The 16,364-nt window shown below is 37.3% G+C and overlaps 1 protein-coding gene and 1 pseudogene across 11 annotated transcripts in view; both read right to left on the bottom strand.

Annotated features, from left to right (window-relative positions):
- The window catches only part of LOC137827077 (pentatricopeptide repeat-containing protein At4g04790, mitochondrial), a 35,342-nt gene that overhangs the window by 10,685 nt on the left and 8,293 nt on the right, over positions 1-16,364 (bottom strand). For 10 of the 11 annotated variants that reach the window (XR_011083718.2, XR_011083748.2, XM_068633385.2 and 7 more), the window contains 5 exons: positions 14,322-14,429; positions 13,699-13,812; positions 11,843-11,938; positions 6,368-6,466; positions 5,974-6,093 (listed from right to left, as the gene is read on the bottom strand). Coding sequence is in view for 8 of the 11 variants with exons in the window: in XM_068633385.2 (XP_068489486.1) it covers positions 5,974-6,093; positions 6,368-6,466; positions 11,843-11,938; positions 13,699-13,812; positions 14,322-14,429 (537 nt within the window). In the remaining 3 variants the exon portion in view is untranslated. Of the gene's footprint in view, positions 1-5,973; positions 6,094-6,367; positions 6,467-11,842; positions 11,939-13,698; positions 13,813-14,321; positions 14,430-16,364 lie in introns of those variants that run through there. The other variant, XM_090297197.1, reaches the window with a different exon arrangement.
- LOC150023224 (uncharacterized) lies at positions 3,891-5,580 on the bottom strand (annotated as a pseudogene).

Here is a 16,364-nt window from a genome sequence, read left to right as displayed (position 1 = left end):
ATCGAAAAAATACTCTTTAAAATATAAATCAATAAAAACTTACACTCTAAAGTATAAATTTTCAATAAATATTAGGGTGTGAGTATGATTATATCCAGCTCTACATTGTTTGCAAGCAGACAGAAAAAACAATTTAAATTACAAGCCAGTACCCATTTAAATATCCATTTCCTATCCAACCCACTGGTACGGATTTTTTTCATCCCTACTCTTCTCTAGCTCAAAAAGGATATTTTTTTTCTGTTACTCTTTGTTATTCTAAACAAAAGGCTAAAGTCCCATGAATCATTGATTCTAAAGCTACTGGCCACATTACAAATTGTTTGTAACAGTTCTTCACATATAATTGTGCAGGCACAAAAACATAAATTTCATATGGTACTTGTCCGTTTGTAATTTAACATGATCTACACTGTCTAAAGTTGAGTTTGATGAGGATGACTTGTTAGGGACCCCGTAAAAGGAAAACAAGACACACCAAGATAGAGATAGAGATTCTGAAAATTCCTCTGTTTATTGTGATTCACTGTTACAGGAAGACAAGCCTTCAAAGGGAACAACCTCCCTTTCTCACAGGACTATTCTTGTTGACAAAATCTAATACTAAAAAACTGCCCTTCCCAAAACCTGTTGGTCAACCATACCCCACTAACAACTAACCGCTCCCTTAACGGTTCCTATTATTTCTCCTATGATACACCTTCTCTGTCATTTCCCTATTCTTATTTTATGTCCTAACATTACTCCCCTCTGACACAGCAACCTTGTCCTCAAGGTTGAATTCAGAAAATTGTTCTTTGATTGTTGTCACGTCCTCCCACGTACCGGTGTCCCTCTCTCCTTTATTCCATTTTATCAATAGCTGTGGAATATATGCTCCTTGGGTGAACAATCTTCGTCTATCCAATATTTCCGTTGGATGCAATTCCTCTGCCGGGCCTTGCAACTCCCTAGGGAGCTCGGGTTGAACTTCTTGTGTCCCTATTGCTAACTTCAGTTGCGATACATGGAAGACCGGATGGATTCGAGCTGTTTCTGGCAGCTGTAGGCGAAAAGCCACCTTCCCTACGGCAACCTCCACTTGAAACGGCCCATAATACTTGGCTGTCAGCTTTGGATGTAATCTGTTTGGCATTGACAGTTGCCTATGGGGCCTGATTTTTAAGTAAACCATATCACCTACTTTAATCGGGGAAGGTCTCCTATGGCGGTTGGCGTATTTGGACATCAAATCCTGCGCCCTTTCCATGTGAAATTTGAGTTGTGAGAGAGCCTCATCCCGGTTCATTAAATCCTGTTCCATTGCCTCTACCATCGTCTCTCCGAGAATAAAGCATGCCAAGGATGGTGGGGGACGACCATACACTACTTCAGACGGTGTACACTTCGTCGCTCCATGAAAGCTGGTGTTATAGCAGTATTCCGCCCACGGAAGTAAAGTCGCCCATACATTAGGTTGTTCCGAACTAAAACAACGTAGGTATGTTTCCAACGTTCTATTCACCACTTCTGTTTGACCGTCTGTTTCGGGGTGATAGGCCGTTCTCATCTTCAACGTCGTTCCTTGCAACTTAAACAATTCTTTCCAAAACAGGCTTAGAAACGTTGAATCCCGATCACTGACTATGGATGTGGGAATGCCATGTAATCTCACTATCTCCTTAACAAAAACCTCCGCAATAGATCTCGCAGAATATGGGTGTTTAAGGGCGATGAAATGACCATACTTGCTAAGACGATCCACTACCACCAGAACTGCGTCCTTCCCACGTGATTTAGGAAGCCTGACGATGAAATCCATACTTATCTCCTCCCACACCGTTTTTGGAATAGGTAGAGGTTGTAGCAGTCCTTGTGGTGAACACGCCTGATATTTGCTCTGCTGGCACACTGCACAGGCGTGGATGTAGTCCGTAACACTTTTCTTCATGTTCATCCAGTATAACGACTGACCTATCCTTTTGTAGGTGTGGAAAACTCCTAAATGTCCACCCAACAGGGTTGTATGGTATTCCTCTAGTAACTTGGTATCCAACTGGAAGACGCCGACAACACCATTCTACCCTTGTAATGAAGTCTCCCATTTTCCAGGGTATAATTCCCATGTGACTCCGGGTCGCTCTTCAAGTCCTCCATGATCTTCTTTAGGGTAGGATCTTGCACGTTTTCTTCTTCCACTAATTCGATGTCCCTCCAATAAGGTTTGGACAAGATATTGATCTCCTTAACTCTTTCTTCCTCTTCCTCCAGTCTTCGAGACAACGTGTCTGCTACCCTATTGGCCGCTCCCGGTTTGTACACAATATCAAAGCCGTACCCCATCAACTTTGCTAACCAATTCTGTTGGTTCTGGGTGGTTATTCGTTGTTCCAACAAGTATCTCAAACTCTTCTGGTCAGTATAAACTGTGAACCGCCGTCCTATCAGATACGGTCTCCAGTGTTGGATAGCCAACACTAAGGCCATTAACTCCTTTTCATATACAGATTTGGTGAGTGAACTCTCTACTAAGGCCTTACTGAAGAAAGCAATAGGTTGTTTCTTCTGAGATAGCATTGCTCCAAGTCCTGTCCCCGACGCATCACATTCAATACAGAAAGCTTGACTGAAATCTGGCATCTTCAAGTGAGACATGTGACTTCGGGTCGCTCTTCAAAGGGTATAATTCCCTTGTGACTCCGGGTCGCTCTTCAAGTCCTCCATGAAATCTGGCCATTTTTCCATAGTTATAAACGAATCTCCTATAGTACCCCGTGAGACCCAAAAATCCTCTTAGGGCCTTCAAGGACTTAGGTATTGGCCATTGCAATATAGTTGATATCTTCTGGGGATCCATTTGAACCTCCCGCTGACCAAAATCGCACTTCTTGTGGTTGGCATAAAACGGGTGGCATTGCAGGGTTTCTAAAACCTGCTTCAAATGGTCCAGGTGTTCCTCCCAAGTTTTGCTGTAGACCAAAATATCATCAAAGAAAACCAAAACAAACCTCCTCAAATAAGCCTGTAGAATGTCGTTCATGGTGCACTGGAAGGTGGCAGGCGCGTTTGTCAACCCAAATGGCATCACCAGTGACTCATAGTGTCCATGGTGGGTGCGAAAAGCGTTCTTCTGTATATCCGATTCATGCATGCGAATTTGGTGATATCCTGCCCTATGTCCACCTTAGAAAAATACTGCGCCCCATATAGTTGCCTTATTCAGAGCCCTGTGATCCACACAAAACCTCCAGCTGCCATCCTTCTTCACGAGGATCACCAGACTAGAATAGGGGCTGTTACTAGCTCTAATTATTCCGCTTCATCATCTCCTCTACCTGTTTTTCTATCTCTGTTTTCAGCACAGGATATCTATATGGTCTTACATTGATAGGATCCGTTCCAGCTTTGATCGGAATCTTATGGTCAATTTCTCTGTTGGGTGGTAGCTGTTTGGGTTCTTCAAAAACCCCTTCATACTCCTTCAGGACGTTCTCCAACTCTGCTGCTTGTGACCCTGTTAAATCAGCAAAATCCTGAATAATTCTGGACTGGTCTAAGGCTGAAACTTCAGCATTTTCTTTCCCCACACAATGGATACTGCTTCAATTTCTTTCTCTATTTTTAGAGCTTTTGGAGTCACCGACATTCGAGCTAATTTGGGCTCTCCCCGGATGTGCACTTGCTTTCCTCCCCTGCAGAAACTCATGGTCAAAGTCTTCCAATTAATTTTCACTTCCCCCAGAGTCGCCAACCATGCCACTCCCAAAATCATGTCCACCCCTCCTAGCTCAAATACGAAAAATTTCTCCTTGATTCCATAGGTTCCTAGCTATATTTCCACCTCCGGGCAACATCCGCTTGCAGATTTTTGGTAGCCATCCCCTAGCCTCACCGTATAAGTGGGTGTTGCTTCAATTTTTAACACTGGCCCCACTGTCAATTAACACCAGTGCGGTTCTTCCCTCCACGATGCCTTGTAATTTCATGGTGTGTGGCTGTGTTAAACCCCCAGCCGAGAAAATTGACAGGTCCATTTTTGGGTTTCCCCTCTCTTCCTTCTCGTCATGACAATTCTCTTCACTCAGATCCCCCTCCTCTTCCGCACAAATCATCACCCTCATATTTTTCTCTGGACAGCGGTGCCCCAGGCTATACACCCCGCCACAGTGGAAGCATCTGCCCTCTTCCCTCCTTCTAACGTACTCGGGGTACGGAAGCGTCCTCGACCCACGGTTCCTGGTGCTCTCCCCTGGCCGAGCCACCCTGTTAGTCGTGGTCGTCTCCTTCCTGGCATTACTAGCCATGCTCGTTGCACTCGATCCACCGCTTCCCCTCGTCACGTCGACGCGACTCACAATTCACGATCGATTAAAAGTGGTGGCGTTTCTGTAACAGTTGTTCCCCTTAATCTCCTCGTTGAAAGCTTCCTCTACATCAAGAGAAATCTCCATTGCTCTCATCACTTCTTTCAGATCATGGGGTCGGATTTGATTTCGAATCCTAGGTTGTAGGCTTGCAAAGAAATAGCCCAGCAGCTGTTCTTCTCCGGTTTGTGGGGCTTGAGATACCAATCCTTCAAATTCTTGGATGTAATCCTCCACTCTCCCATTCTGTTTGAGCTTGGCCAATTTCTCGAAAACGGAGCTCCGTTCTTTTCCCCCAAATCTGCGAATCAGAGCTAAAGAAAACTCCTCCCAAGACTGGTTCTTGGAATTCTTTCTCCAGAAAACGAACCACGAACTAGCGCTACCCTCCATGCTGATGAACGCTAACTGTAATTTTTCCCATGTTGAAACATTCTGTACTTCAAAGAACTTCTCGGCCCTAGCCAGCCATCCCATCGGGTCCACTCCCTCAAACATCGGAAGTTCTATTCTCCTAGACCATGGTCTCCATTCTCCTTCCTCCTCCCCCTCCGATTTGTTAATTTGTTTCACCCGCTCATCCCTTCTTTCTTCCCCATTTCCTTGATGTCTATGATGTCGTCCTTCAACCCATTAATGTCATTCCTTAATTCCATCATCACTCTTCCTTGATCGCTGGTCAATTTCTCCAACACACTCGTCCTCTGTTCCATCCTCTAATTTTTTTTTCTCGCCCAAACTCCCCTTCGATCCGGCAAGTCGGACCACTTGTTAGGGACCCCGTAAAAGGAAAACAAGACACACAAAGATAGAGATAGAGATTCTGAAAATTCCTCTGTTTATTGTGATTCACTGTTACAGGAAGACAAGCCTTCAAAAGGGAACAACCTCCCTTTCTCACAGGACTATTCCTGTTGACAAAATCTAATACTCAAAAATTGCCCTTCCCAAAACCTGTTGGTCTTTATTTAAAGACCAACCATACCCCACTAACAACTAACCGCTCCCTTAACGGTTCCTATTATTTCTCCTATGATACACCTTCCCTATCATTTCCCTATTCTTATTTTCTGTTCTAACAGACTGCAAAGTGGTAAGTTAGTTGATGGACTCTTTCTCTTTGAGGATGAAGTTTTAAGGGAAAACAAATGGTCTCTGTTGAAAATTCCTAATGGCTATTTAATGAGAAGGGCTCCAAGTGGGCAGGGTAGTTTTTCCCAAACAGTGTTTTTCTCAAACAGTAGTTTTTCTGACATAAGGGAAAACAAATGGTCTCTGTTGAAAATTCCTAATGGCTATTTAATGAGAAGGGCTCCAAGTGGGCAGGGTAGTTTTTCCCAAACAGTGTTTTTCTCAAACAGTATTCCTAGTTATTTCTGACATAGTTCATGTGATTTTCCGATAAAACTATCATGCTATGGATTCATGATATCTTTCTAAAGGTAAGCTATGATTGAATATTACATTTAATTTTCAGAAGCCAAATAAATATTGGAGACTGTCAATGTCAAAAGTTACAATAACCATTTGACAAAAACACTAGACAAAAATTAATAAATTTACATAAACATTAGAGTTTGTGCACAATTTCTGGTCATGTATTACTGTCACAACATTAAGCTGAATGTACCTGCATTATATCCTCTTCTGTTTCACAATTGTGAATCAAATAGCAGAAAGTCTGAGAATCAGGCTTTACATTGGCACCTTGCATGTGCTTGAGGACCCTCAACCCACCACTGATGTTCTTCTACAAAATATCAAAATGGTGAAAAAGGATTGCATTATTTGAAACAAATTTCAATATTTTCTTCAATAATGAAGAGAAAAAAGTTCAGAAATAGTATATGCATATAAGATAATATGTCCTTGTGTGTCAGGAGGCTATTTTAACTTATTGTTGAAAATGACAAAAATTGTAACATATTGCGATTGAAATTAATGCCAAACATTAAAATCTAGCTGGAAAAATGGTTGCAAGATTGACTAAGAATAAACATATCTTAAAAATCCAAGAATGTCACCTCTCGAAAATATCCTGCCATTATAGCATTGTACATGTTTGTCGTAGGTTTGAAATTCATTTCCTCTAAGTCACCAATTATTTTGTATGCGCCTTCAAACTGCATTCAGTAAATACAAAATAAGTTTGCTGCATATTTGACACATTGACACCAATATTAGACAAAGAGTTTGAATTTCTAAATACTAGATTTCTTTTCTATTTTTTTTGTATTTCTTTCAGCTATATATATATATATATATATATATAGAGAGAGAGAGAGAGAAAGAGGCAGACAAACACATGCATTTGCTAGCACACACCATCTTGTTCTTTAAAAGAAGTATGTCCCCAAGCTACACCTTGGATGTATTTTAAAATAATTATAGTCATAATTAGCTAACTTACCCCCTTTAAAAAAACAAGTTGGTGAATGTTAGCAACTCCCTCTTATTTATATAGAAAATCCCACTCTTCACTATTCGATGTACCTTGATTTGTACCCTAGAGCATTGTTCAAGTGAATTCAATCAATAATATTTCATGTTCAAGTTTTACTTTTAAGCATGTATGTTTGATTTTCCAATGGGAACTATCAAAATTGATTTTGCCTCCTTCAATTGAACAACAGTGATAGAAAGTAGCTTTTTGGTTAGGTTAAAAATTTACACAAAGGTTTGTAACAAACCAGCTTTCAGGTAAAAAAATTCAAACATAAACCTCTTTGCTTTGAAATGAACTTAAACCAAAATTAATGCTGCATACATTCACCCGAACACACTATATCTATTTCAAGATAATTGATTATGAGGTCATTTCTCACAAGGAGTAGTTTTGAAGTATACTGTGTGTATATTCAATACCTCTGTCAACATAACACCAAGGAATAGAATTTCCTCAACTTTTACAGGACCTTACTAGATCATGTTTCAGAAAACATACCACTTGAAAAGGATTAATCTGAATAAGAGTAGATTTTATCAATTGCAAAGACATTTATAGAATCTTCAAATAGCTTCTAACAGCACATTTAATATCTTACTGTAGCTTATTAACTATATCTTCTTTTAAATCAACACACCTCCTAAAGTTGGTGAATGGATATCTATCATTCCCACCTTGCATGTGAGATCATGAAATCATTCAGTGGAACATAAGAAACAGTGATAAGGCCATTGTCCAGTTTTTCTTTAGTAAAAGTGTCCGTCTATCTCTATATGCTTGGGCCTATCAAACTGAACTGGATTGTGAACAAAGTTAATAGCTGATTAATTATAACAATAAAGAGTCATAAACATTTCACATGTCACATTAAGATCTTTGAGAATAATTCTCATCCATAACAATTCACACACCCCATGTGTCATAATTCAGCCTCTACACTAGACCTTGCAACAACATTTTGTTTCTTACTTCAACAAGTCACCAAATTTCCACTCAAGAACATGCAATATCTTAAGGTGGACTTCCTATCTGTGACAGGCCCTGCATGATCAACCGAGTATGCACCTCCATTTTTCAATTTTTCATTCTTCTTAAACATTAATCCCTTTCCTGGACTTGTCTTCAAAATATTGATGGATTTTGTTCACAACACTCCCCTTCAAGTTCATGATCTCCTACAACATCCATGTCATCAACATAGACCAAGAGTAGAGTAAGTTTACCTTCTGAGGAATGCTTGATGAACAGAGCATGGTCATCTTGACTTTCCGATATCCCACAGAGATCATAACTTGAGTGAGTCTACCAAACCAAGCACGGAGTGACTGCTTAAGTCTATACAAGACTTTCTTCAATCTACAAACTTTATTCCCTTATCATTCCTTTATTCAATAACCTAAAACATGGAGAAATTTGCATGTAGACTTCTTCCTATAAATATCCAAGCAAGAAAGCATTTTTCACATCAAATTGTTGCAATTCCCAACCAAAATAAGATGTCATTGAGAGAATGATTCTAACAGTACTCGTCTTTGCCACCAAAACAAAAGTCTCCTCATAATGAACACCATACGTTTAAGTATTCCCCTTAGCAACTAACCTTGCTTGGTAGATCTAATGTGCAGTCAGACTTATACTTCACATTATAACCCCATTTGCATCCTACTGCCTTTTTATCCTATAGGCTATCAACAATCTCATATATATTGTTCTTTTCTAAGGGATTTAACTCTTCATTCATGGCTTGAACCCACTTTTTATCCTTCAATGCTTCTAGAACAAATGTAGGGATTCTAATTGCATCAATGGCAGAAAGGAAGCACAAATGCTACATTGAAAGGTGTTTAGTAGTCACAAAATGAAAAATAAGATACTTGGTATAGGATTGAGTTTCTTTTCTCAAAGCAATGAGTAAGTCATCAAGTTAAGGTTCACAATTAATATTCAAGGAATTTTCTAAAGGTTTAAGGGTGTCAAAAGAATGAACACTGAACCCTAACTCAGACGATTGGATTTGTTCTTAGATCAAGTTAGGCTGCCTTTGTATCCTCTGATAATGTATAAGAAAGAAACTCTATGGATGATTAATTTATCAAGTTGACTCTAACTCGGGAACAAAGTTGCCTTTGTAAGGAGTAGCAACAAAGACATCCATACAGGTGTGTCAGGAGTAGTGTCAGTAAGACACAGATCATGTATAAAAGGTACAGTGGATAACTCGAGATTCAAAAGACTCATCCTTTATAAAACTCTCCTCCTAAAGTTGAGGACGCATGTAAAAGGATTTGTTTCATTAAAAGTAAAATCCATAGAGGTAAAAAATCTTTTGACTTGGAGTATGGTAACAACGATCGATATCCCTATTTATTAGAAGCATAAGTAATGAATATGTATTTAGCAACTCTAGGATCTAACTTCCCACGAAAGTCACTATGAGTATAGACAAACACAACACATCCAAATACCCAACTATGAAAACTAGAGAGATAAGGAACAAATGGAAAGAAGGAAAACATAGACTCAATGGGACAAAGGTCATCCAAAACACGGGAGGGTAAGATAGGCAACAGTAGTGACAGCCTTGCCCTGGTAAGATTTAGGGGACATACATCTGGAAGAGAAGTGTTTGTGCCACCACAAGAAGATGCCTATTTTTTCTTTCAGCAATCGCATTTTATTGTGGTGTATTTACAAATGTGAATTCATGAACAATACCACTTTCGGAAAGGAATTTAGACATGTCATGATTTACAGATTCTCTCCCATTTCAAAATTGTGCTTTCATCATAAGAATTTGAAAAATAAGGTCAAAACTTCAAATTTATCTTTCATAATGAAAATCCATGCAACACAACTAGACTCATCAATAAAAGTGACAAACTGATACTATCCTTAGTTCCCAAGTTGTCAAGGCAATACAACCCTCCATATTCCTTAATAGTTCAATCGTCCTCTTCATGGCAAGATCATGAAAAACACATTGTGTGGGAAAGAAGGTTACAGCACAATTTAGGTCATGAGTAAAATTTTGAACAAATATAAGGTTATCAGAAAGTTTTGGAACATGAAGGACATCTTTAAGGCTGAGGGATGGCAAAAGAGAAATACTACCATGTTCATTTACTGGGATATAAGTTCCATTAGCAACAGTAATATGGTTACCGCAAAGAGAAACATATGATACTAAAAGAGGTGAATGAGAGGTCATATGGTCTGTCGCACTAAAGTCTAGAATCCAAGAGTCCTTACATAACAGTTTTACAAGCATTAAAAGAGGAACTCGACTTCTTACCATTCATGGTTAGAGAGCAAATACTAGAAGGTCACTTAATGATAAAATCCATGAGAGATTTTAGATATTCAATCTCAACACACAGTTCAGGCATTCCTTCAGAGGACGCAATAATCTTGCTAGAATTTTCAAAATTTGAATTAGCCTAATAAGCCTTTCTTGAGGGAAGATCTTTTAGTTTTGCCCGACGAATGAGAGTTTTCTCCTTTCCATGTAGTTTGAAGCAAGTCTCCTTAGTATGACGAGATTTCCTCCATTAAGTATACCAATGATCCTCCTTACCTTTTAAGCTGACTTTTATGTTTCCAGGATTTGAAGTCCTTGGTTTGCAAGCCTTTAAGAGAACAAGGAAGCTCCTTTAATAGAAGGCTCATTCATCATGACCACTCAACGAGTCTCCTCACCTCAAACAATGTAAAAGGCAACAAAAAGAGAAGGAAGTTTGTCCCAAGAATTTGTGCCCTAACTAGGTCATATTCAAGATTTGATCCTGATAAGAACTTAAATACATGAGATCGTTCAACGAACTGAGCAAAAGTGATAACATCCCTATTATTTTCAAGCTTCAAATTTTGATATTTGTCTATCTCAATACACAGACCCTTCAACATTCCATAATATTGTACAACTGGTGGGATACCCTACATGGCATCAAAGATCTAGCTTTCTAACTCAGCATGTAAAGATAACTTGTCGAATGGAATAGGTATTTGCAAAGTCTTCCCAAATTTCATAGGCACTGAAGTATAATATATAATTCTATTAATCTTTGTAGTCATGGATCCCCATAGTCATGTAATAATTCACGAGTCCCAAATTTGGAAATTAGGGTAGAGATATGGCCTCTCCTTAAAATATGGTTGAGCCTACTCGTACCTTTGAGTTACATCTGATGAAATGAGCCCACTGGATATAATCTCAACCAAAAAAACAGCTATCATCAAGCAAATGTTCAAGATAAACATCGCTTAGTGGAGTTGCCATGCCAAAAAGAATGGTTCCTTAGCCCCCTCCTAAATAGAAAAAGAACAATGAATAGCAAGAACAAAAAGAAAAAGAATAAACAATGTTGTCTGTGAACACTACTCCTTTTTAAAGAGAGACACGCAAGTCGAGTCAAAAGTAGAAAACGGTGATAGACCAAGTGACTTCAGCGATGCAAGCGACAACGACAACATCTGCCAAATGCGCCATCACAAACCAAAACTTTGTGGCACACGAAAGAAGACACGAGTGTAGGCATGTGACAGCTTTGACGGTCGCATGACTCTCAGGATGGACAAATCAAAGGATAGCAAATCTCCTAGTTAGATCTTTCATCTGATTGAAGGCTTTGGCAACGACCACTAAATAACAATGACAAAGTTGGTTCCTAAGAAGGACGTGGTGCAGTTCAAGCAACCCTAATAATCAAAGGAAATGGGTGCACTCCAGGGAACTCTAAAAAGGAACCATAGCTATGACGGTAAAGAAGAAATGAAAAAGCAGAGCCCCCAAGATCGAGAGTGCTAATACCAGCTTGAAAAGTATTAATTTGAATAAGAGAAAATTTTATTCAATTCATTGATCTAAAACAGTAGATTAGCCTCTATACATATACACAGAGAACTCAAACCCTAACATAAGGATTACAAAGAGATATATAGAATCTTCTAATAGCTTCTAACAACACATTTAGTATCCTATGGTAGCTTATTATCCATAATGGCTTATAAATCAACATAGTCATGCACCCATGTAAACAAAAAAGATCCAACTTACATCTTTTATCCTCACACAAAAGTGTACCAAGCACCTGCCTATTTCACCATTCAACTTCAACTGATAGCGACATATTATGGAATGGATTCGATGCACCTTCATTTTTAGTCAAGCATGGAAAAATAGAACAAAAGATATCAGCACGATATGAAGAATACAAGGTTAAAACAATTAAAAATTATACACAATTAATTTCGACTTAAAATAATGAAGCTCTCTTGAAATATAAAAAATTGAAAACTTCTCAACAATATGAATGAAATTTCATGAAAATACAAAAATGGCAAAATAAAGATAAACTTCTTGATGTAATTCTTATTTATGTACAGATATAAAGAAGGAATTTCTCGTCCAATAACACTTTCCTCCCATCCTATGTTGTGGAAATCACTTAGTCTTTTGCAAAGGTATTGTAAAAGATTAGTTCGCCATTTTATGATAGATGGGAACGAACGTTGTGAACAAAACAATTCGTTTTCTTTATAATTAACTATGAATTCACCATGCCTTGGACCTTCACCTTGAATTTTAAGCCATTAAGTTGAAAAATGTAAGGTTGTATTAGAGACTCCATGACCAATTATTCGAAAATTGTGATTGGCAACCCATTCTCTATACATATATTTATATTATATACAAGCTAAAGCACAAGCTATGTCATTGAAATCTCAGTTGTCCAATTCGTTTAAGTTTCAAGTCTGTTTAGCCAACTTAGCTTGTTCGTGAGCTGTCTCTGTATAGAACTATTCACTTTGACCTATCTCTCTCATGCATTTTCATGAGTTACAAGTTTTATTTTGGGTGTATTTAAGGACCACATTATTTAGATTAAGGAGTTTAAATCAGCACCATACTCTTCACATTCTTTTATTCAACATATTCCAAAACCATTAGTGAAATAATTCGCACCTATTCTAAGGAAAAAACACAAACTATCCAAAATCATTCATCTCTAATTTGAAGACAATTAAAGTGATCAATCATTTTAAACATAAGACAAATAAAAAGTTTACCCTTTGTAAATTACAATCATAACAAATTAATATTTCTACAGATTTATTGCAAACAAAGTCGTTTTTTTATAGATAAAGGGTTAGGTACATGTATTTATGTTCTTAAATAATCAATCTAATAGACCTTGATCATGAAAATAATTATTATACATACTATAATGCACTTCAAAATCATATGTTTGATTTCTAATTAGAGAAGTTTTTTTATATAATTCATATGTATTACAGGTTTGTAACAAATATAAATTTTATAATCATGATGATATAATAAAAAATAATGGCATTAATGCAATATAATTTTTATTCTTAGTACATCTAGACATCGTTTAAGAAATTGAATTCCTACTATTTGTAATGACTTTTTACTAGAGTTCTTGGTGATTTATTGTTTCATAATGTTAGACATATTGTATAAATAATTCAAAATGTAATTTATAAATAAGTTCTACAAGGGCTTAATTTAGTGCGATCAAATATTATTTGCAAATTCATACATACTTGAGATAGACAAGTTCGAATAGACAAAAAAAAAACTTTGTTTAGTTTTCAATACATTCTATTCTATAACTAATAATTTCTAAGATGCCTCTAAGCACACATGTGTATATCTCATATCAATTAAATGTCTGCACAGTGTAGTTTTGGACAATAGTCTGTCGTTTGAGCCCTAAGGACCTTACCAAAAAAAATAGTTTTGCAGACTAACACATACACAACATTGACTACCAGGGAATCTATGGCCAAAATTTGATTACATATGCTGTTAGAAGAGATTAATAGATTATTTTGTAAATTATCAAAAAGAAGAAATAGATGACATGTTGCAAGGAAGATGAGATATACCAAAATGTATTCATAAGATTCCTCACAGATTTGTAATATGAATTGTAACACGTCAGTTGACAAGTAAAAGCCAGCATTACACATTTGTTCAACAATATCTAGAGCATCTCCCACCTGCATTGTAAAATAAAAGGCAAAAAAAATAATATAAATACAATTTGCAAGCTAAGTTGTCGTATATGAATAACCTAAGTATTGCCCTTCTGCTAGTTTTCTCACTTCAGAGGATAAAAATCGAAAAGATTCTATGTATACACTTCCTATTTCAACCAACTTCTCATGGATTTTCAACCTTTCTTGCACCTAACCTTGTAATCAATGTTATTTTAAATATTGACCATGGAAAAGAGGTTTTAGCTTCTTTCAAACTATTGAACTAGTGTATAGTAGGTCCTTCCATACTCAACTTGGTCTATTCAATCCTTAGATCTTAAATAGTTTTCTACATTTCAAAAATGCTTTTGAGCCCATGTCACACTTTCCACATTCTCAATAGAGCTCATTACTCTTCTTGTCAGCATTTTCCTTCAAGCTTTTTTTCTTCTCTTCTTTCCTTCTCATGGATAGAGTTTTTTCAAGCCAAGTGATGCCTACAACATGAGGATGAATAAAAAGAGGTATACCTTGTCTAAACCACAGAAATGCAAAATGAGCTTCTCATATGATGACGATGAAGGCAGAACTTCCAGTATTCCAAGCATATTATTGACTTTTGGGATGATGTCCTCAACCTTCAAAATTACCAAAGGACATACATAAGAAAACATACAACTACTTAAGTCCAATATTATCCCAAATAACATAATAAATAAAACAAAAACTTGCAAACAATCGTAATTGTGGTCAAACTCATCAACATAATGTGTTTTTGTTGTATAGAAGCACAATGGTTTAAAACCTCATGGCAGTGAAGAAGGATTAAAGTAGTTTCTGCACAAAACATGAGTTTTTTGTTTTTAAAAAAAAAATGTTATGGCATCACTATGTTGTTGGCACAACAAATAACATCAATTGTGTGCAGCATTTCAAAATATCATAAAAAGAGAAAGAATATAAAAACAAGAGTTGGGGAACCACACCTTACCCACAACTAGACCCTAACGCTATAAAAGGATAAATCAAATCTATCCCTGAAAACCTCAACACAAATGAATCTTGGAACACTAGCCCACCAAGTATAGCCCTGAGATCGTATTATTGTTGCATACAAAACAATTAAGCTATCTACTAGGAATGATGGAAGGGCTAGACTAAGCTCAACTAACAAGCAAGTTGACAATCATACTCAATACATAGATTGGACCATCCTTTGGAGACAACAGCTTCCATAGCTAGAAATAGCCTTATGAACACAAGAAATAGCCCACAATGGAATAAGGATGTTCTCTAAAAATGACCCTGCAACCAGATCTACCAATGGCACCTTTAGCTGCCCCATGCAATTTTGCATTTGAACCAAAGACATGGAGGATGCCAAAAAACAGGAACATAGACCTAACCTTTCTAGGTTGTATATCAGCCCAAATCTTTTAAGGATCATGAGCTCTTGCACACTAGACTTCATGCATCTAGTATAGCAGTTGCCAGCCTCATTAAACTAAACATAAATACTAAGAAGTGAACTTTAAACCTAACTCAATCTTACAAAACCGACTTGAAATCCACTTTTTAATATGGTATCAGAGTCTATCCTAACAAGAGTTTGTTGGGTCTATCGTGCCACTCACTATAAGGCTGTTATTGGACTACACATAAATATCTAGTCACACGCATGAGTTAGCAGCCTCAACATGAGCAGGTGTGTTGGAGATCCCACATCGGCTAGAGATAAGGACATTTCATACAAAATAGACCTTGCATTTACTTTATCTATATAGTTTTTGTGATCCCTAAAGAAAACCTAAAATAACAATTTTAGCTTGTGCACAAAAACATGAGTAAACCATGACAAACTGTGTCAAGGCTGACCTAAAACGACCAAACCATGCCCAAGAGGATTGATTCAAACCATATAGAAACAGATAAAACTTACAAACAAGACAAGAATCACCAAAAGCAATAAAACCAAGGGGTTGATACATATAAACTTCAACTTGCAACGTACAAGGTAGGAAGGCATTTTTTATATTCAAATGATGAAGAGGCCAATGATGAATAGCAATCATAGGTCGAAAGAGGTGAATAGAAGTTTGTTCGGTGACAGTAGATAAAGTATCCCCATAATCTAGAGCAAAAATTTATGTAACTCTTCAAATCATAATAGCAAGTTCATGTGCATGAGGCGTGTCCAAAGGAACGATTGGAAGAGAATATGATACTTGAAGATCAGTTAAGTGATTAACAACGAGTTTTATGATCATCTTTGGTATTGGTGCAATGGAGGTGGCGAAGAAAAAATTAGTTGAGTGGAACACGCAAGATGCCTAAAGAGTCTGCTACAAAATTGGAATCCAATATAATAGAAGTGGAGAAGGAAGTAGTCTCAAAAAAGGTACATTAACAAAGATAATATATTGTTGAAGGGTACGAGCAATGTCAACCAAGTGTGATTGGCAAATTCTGGTGTGTGAGAGCAAGTTGTTTGATGAAGAATAGCTTTGAATTCAAAAAAGACTAAACTCGTACAACACATTTCACGAGCATTGTCAATTTGTGAATTTTAAGAA

This window comes from Phaseolus vulgaris, chromosome 11 (assembly GCF_051622355.1).
Source record: "Phaseolus vulgaris cultivar YP4 chromosome 11, ASM5162235v1, whole genome shotgun sequence".
Lineage (NCBI taxonomy): Eukaryota > Viridiplantae > Streptophyta > Magnoliopsida > Fabales > Fabaceae > Phaseolus > Phaseolus vulgaris.
The sequence above is the reverse complement of the archived record's forward strand: the minus strand, read 5'-3'. Positions and strand labels throughout refer to the sequence as shown.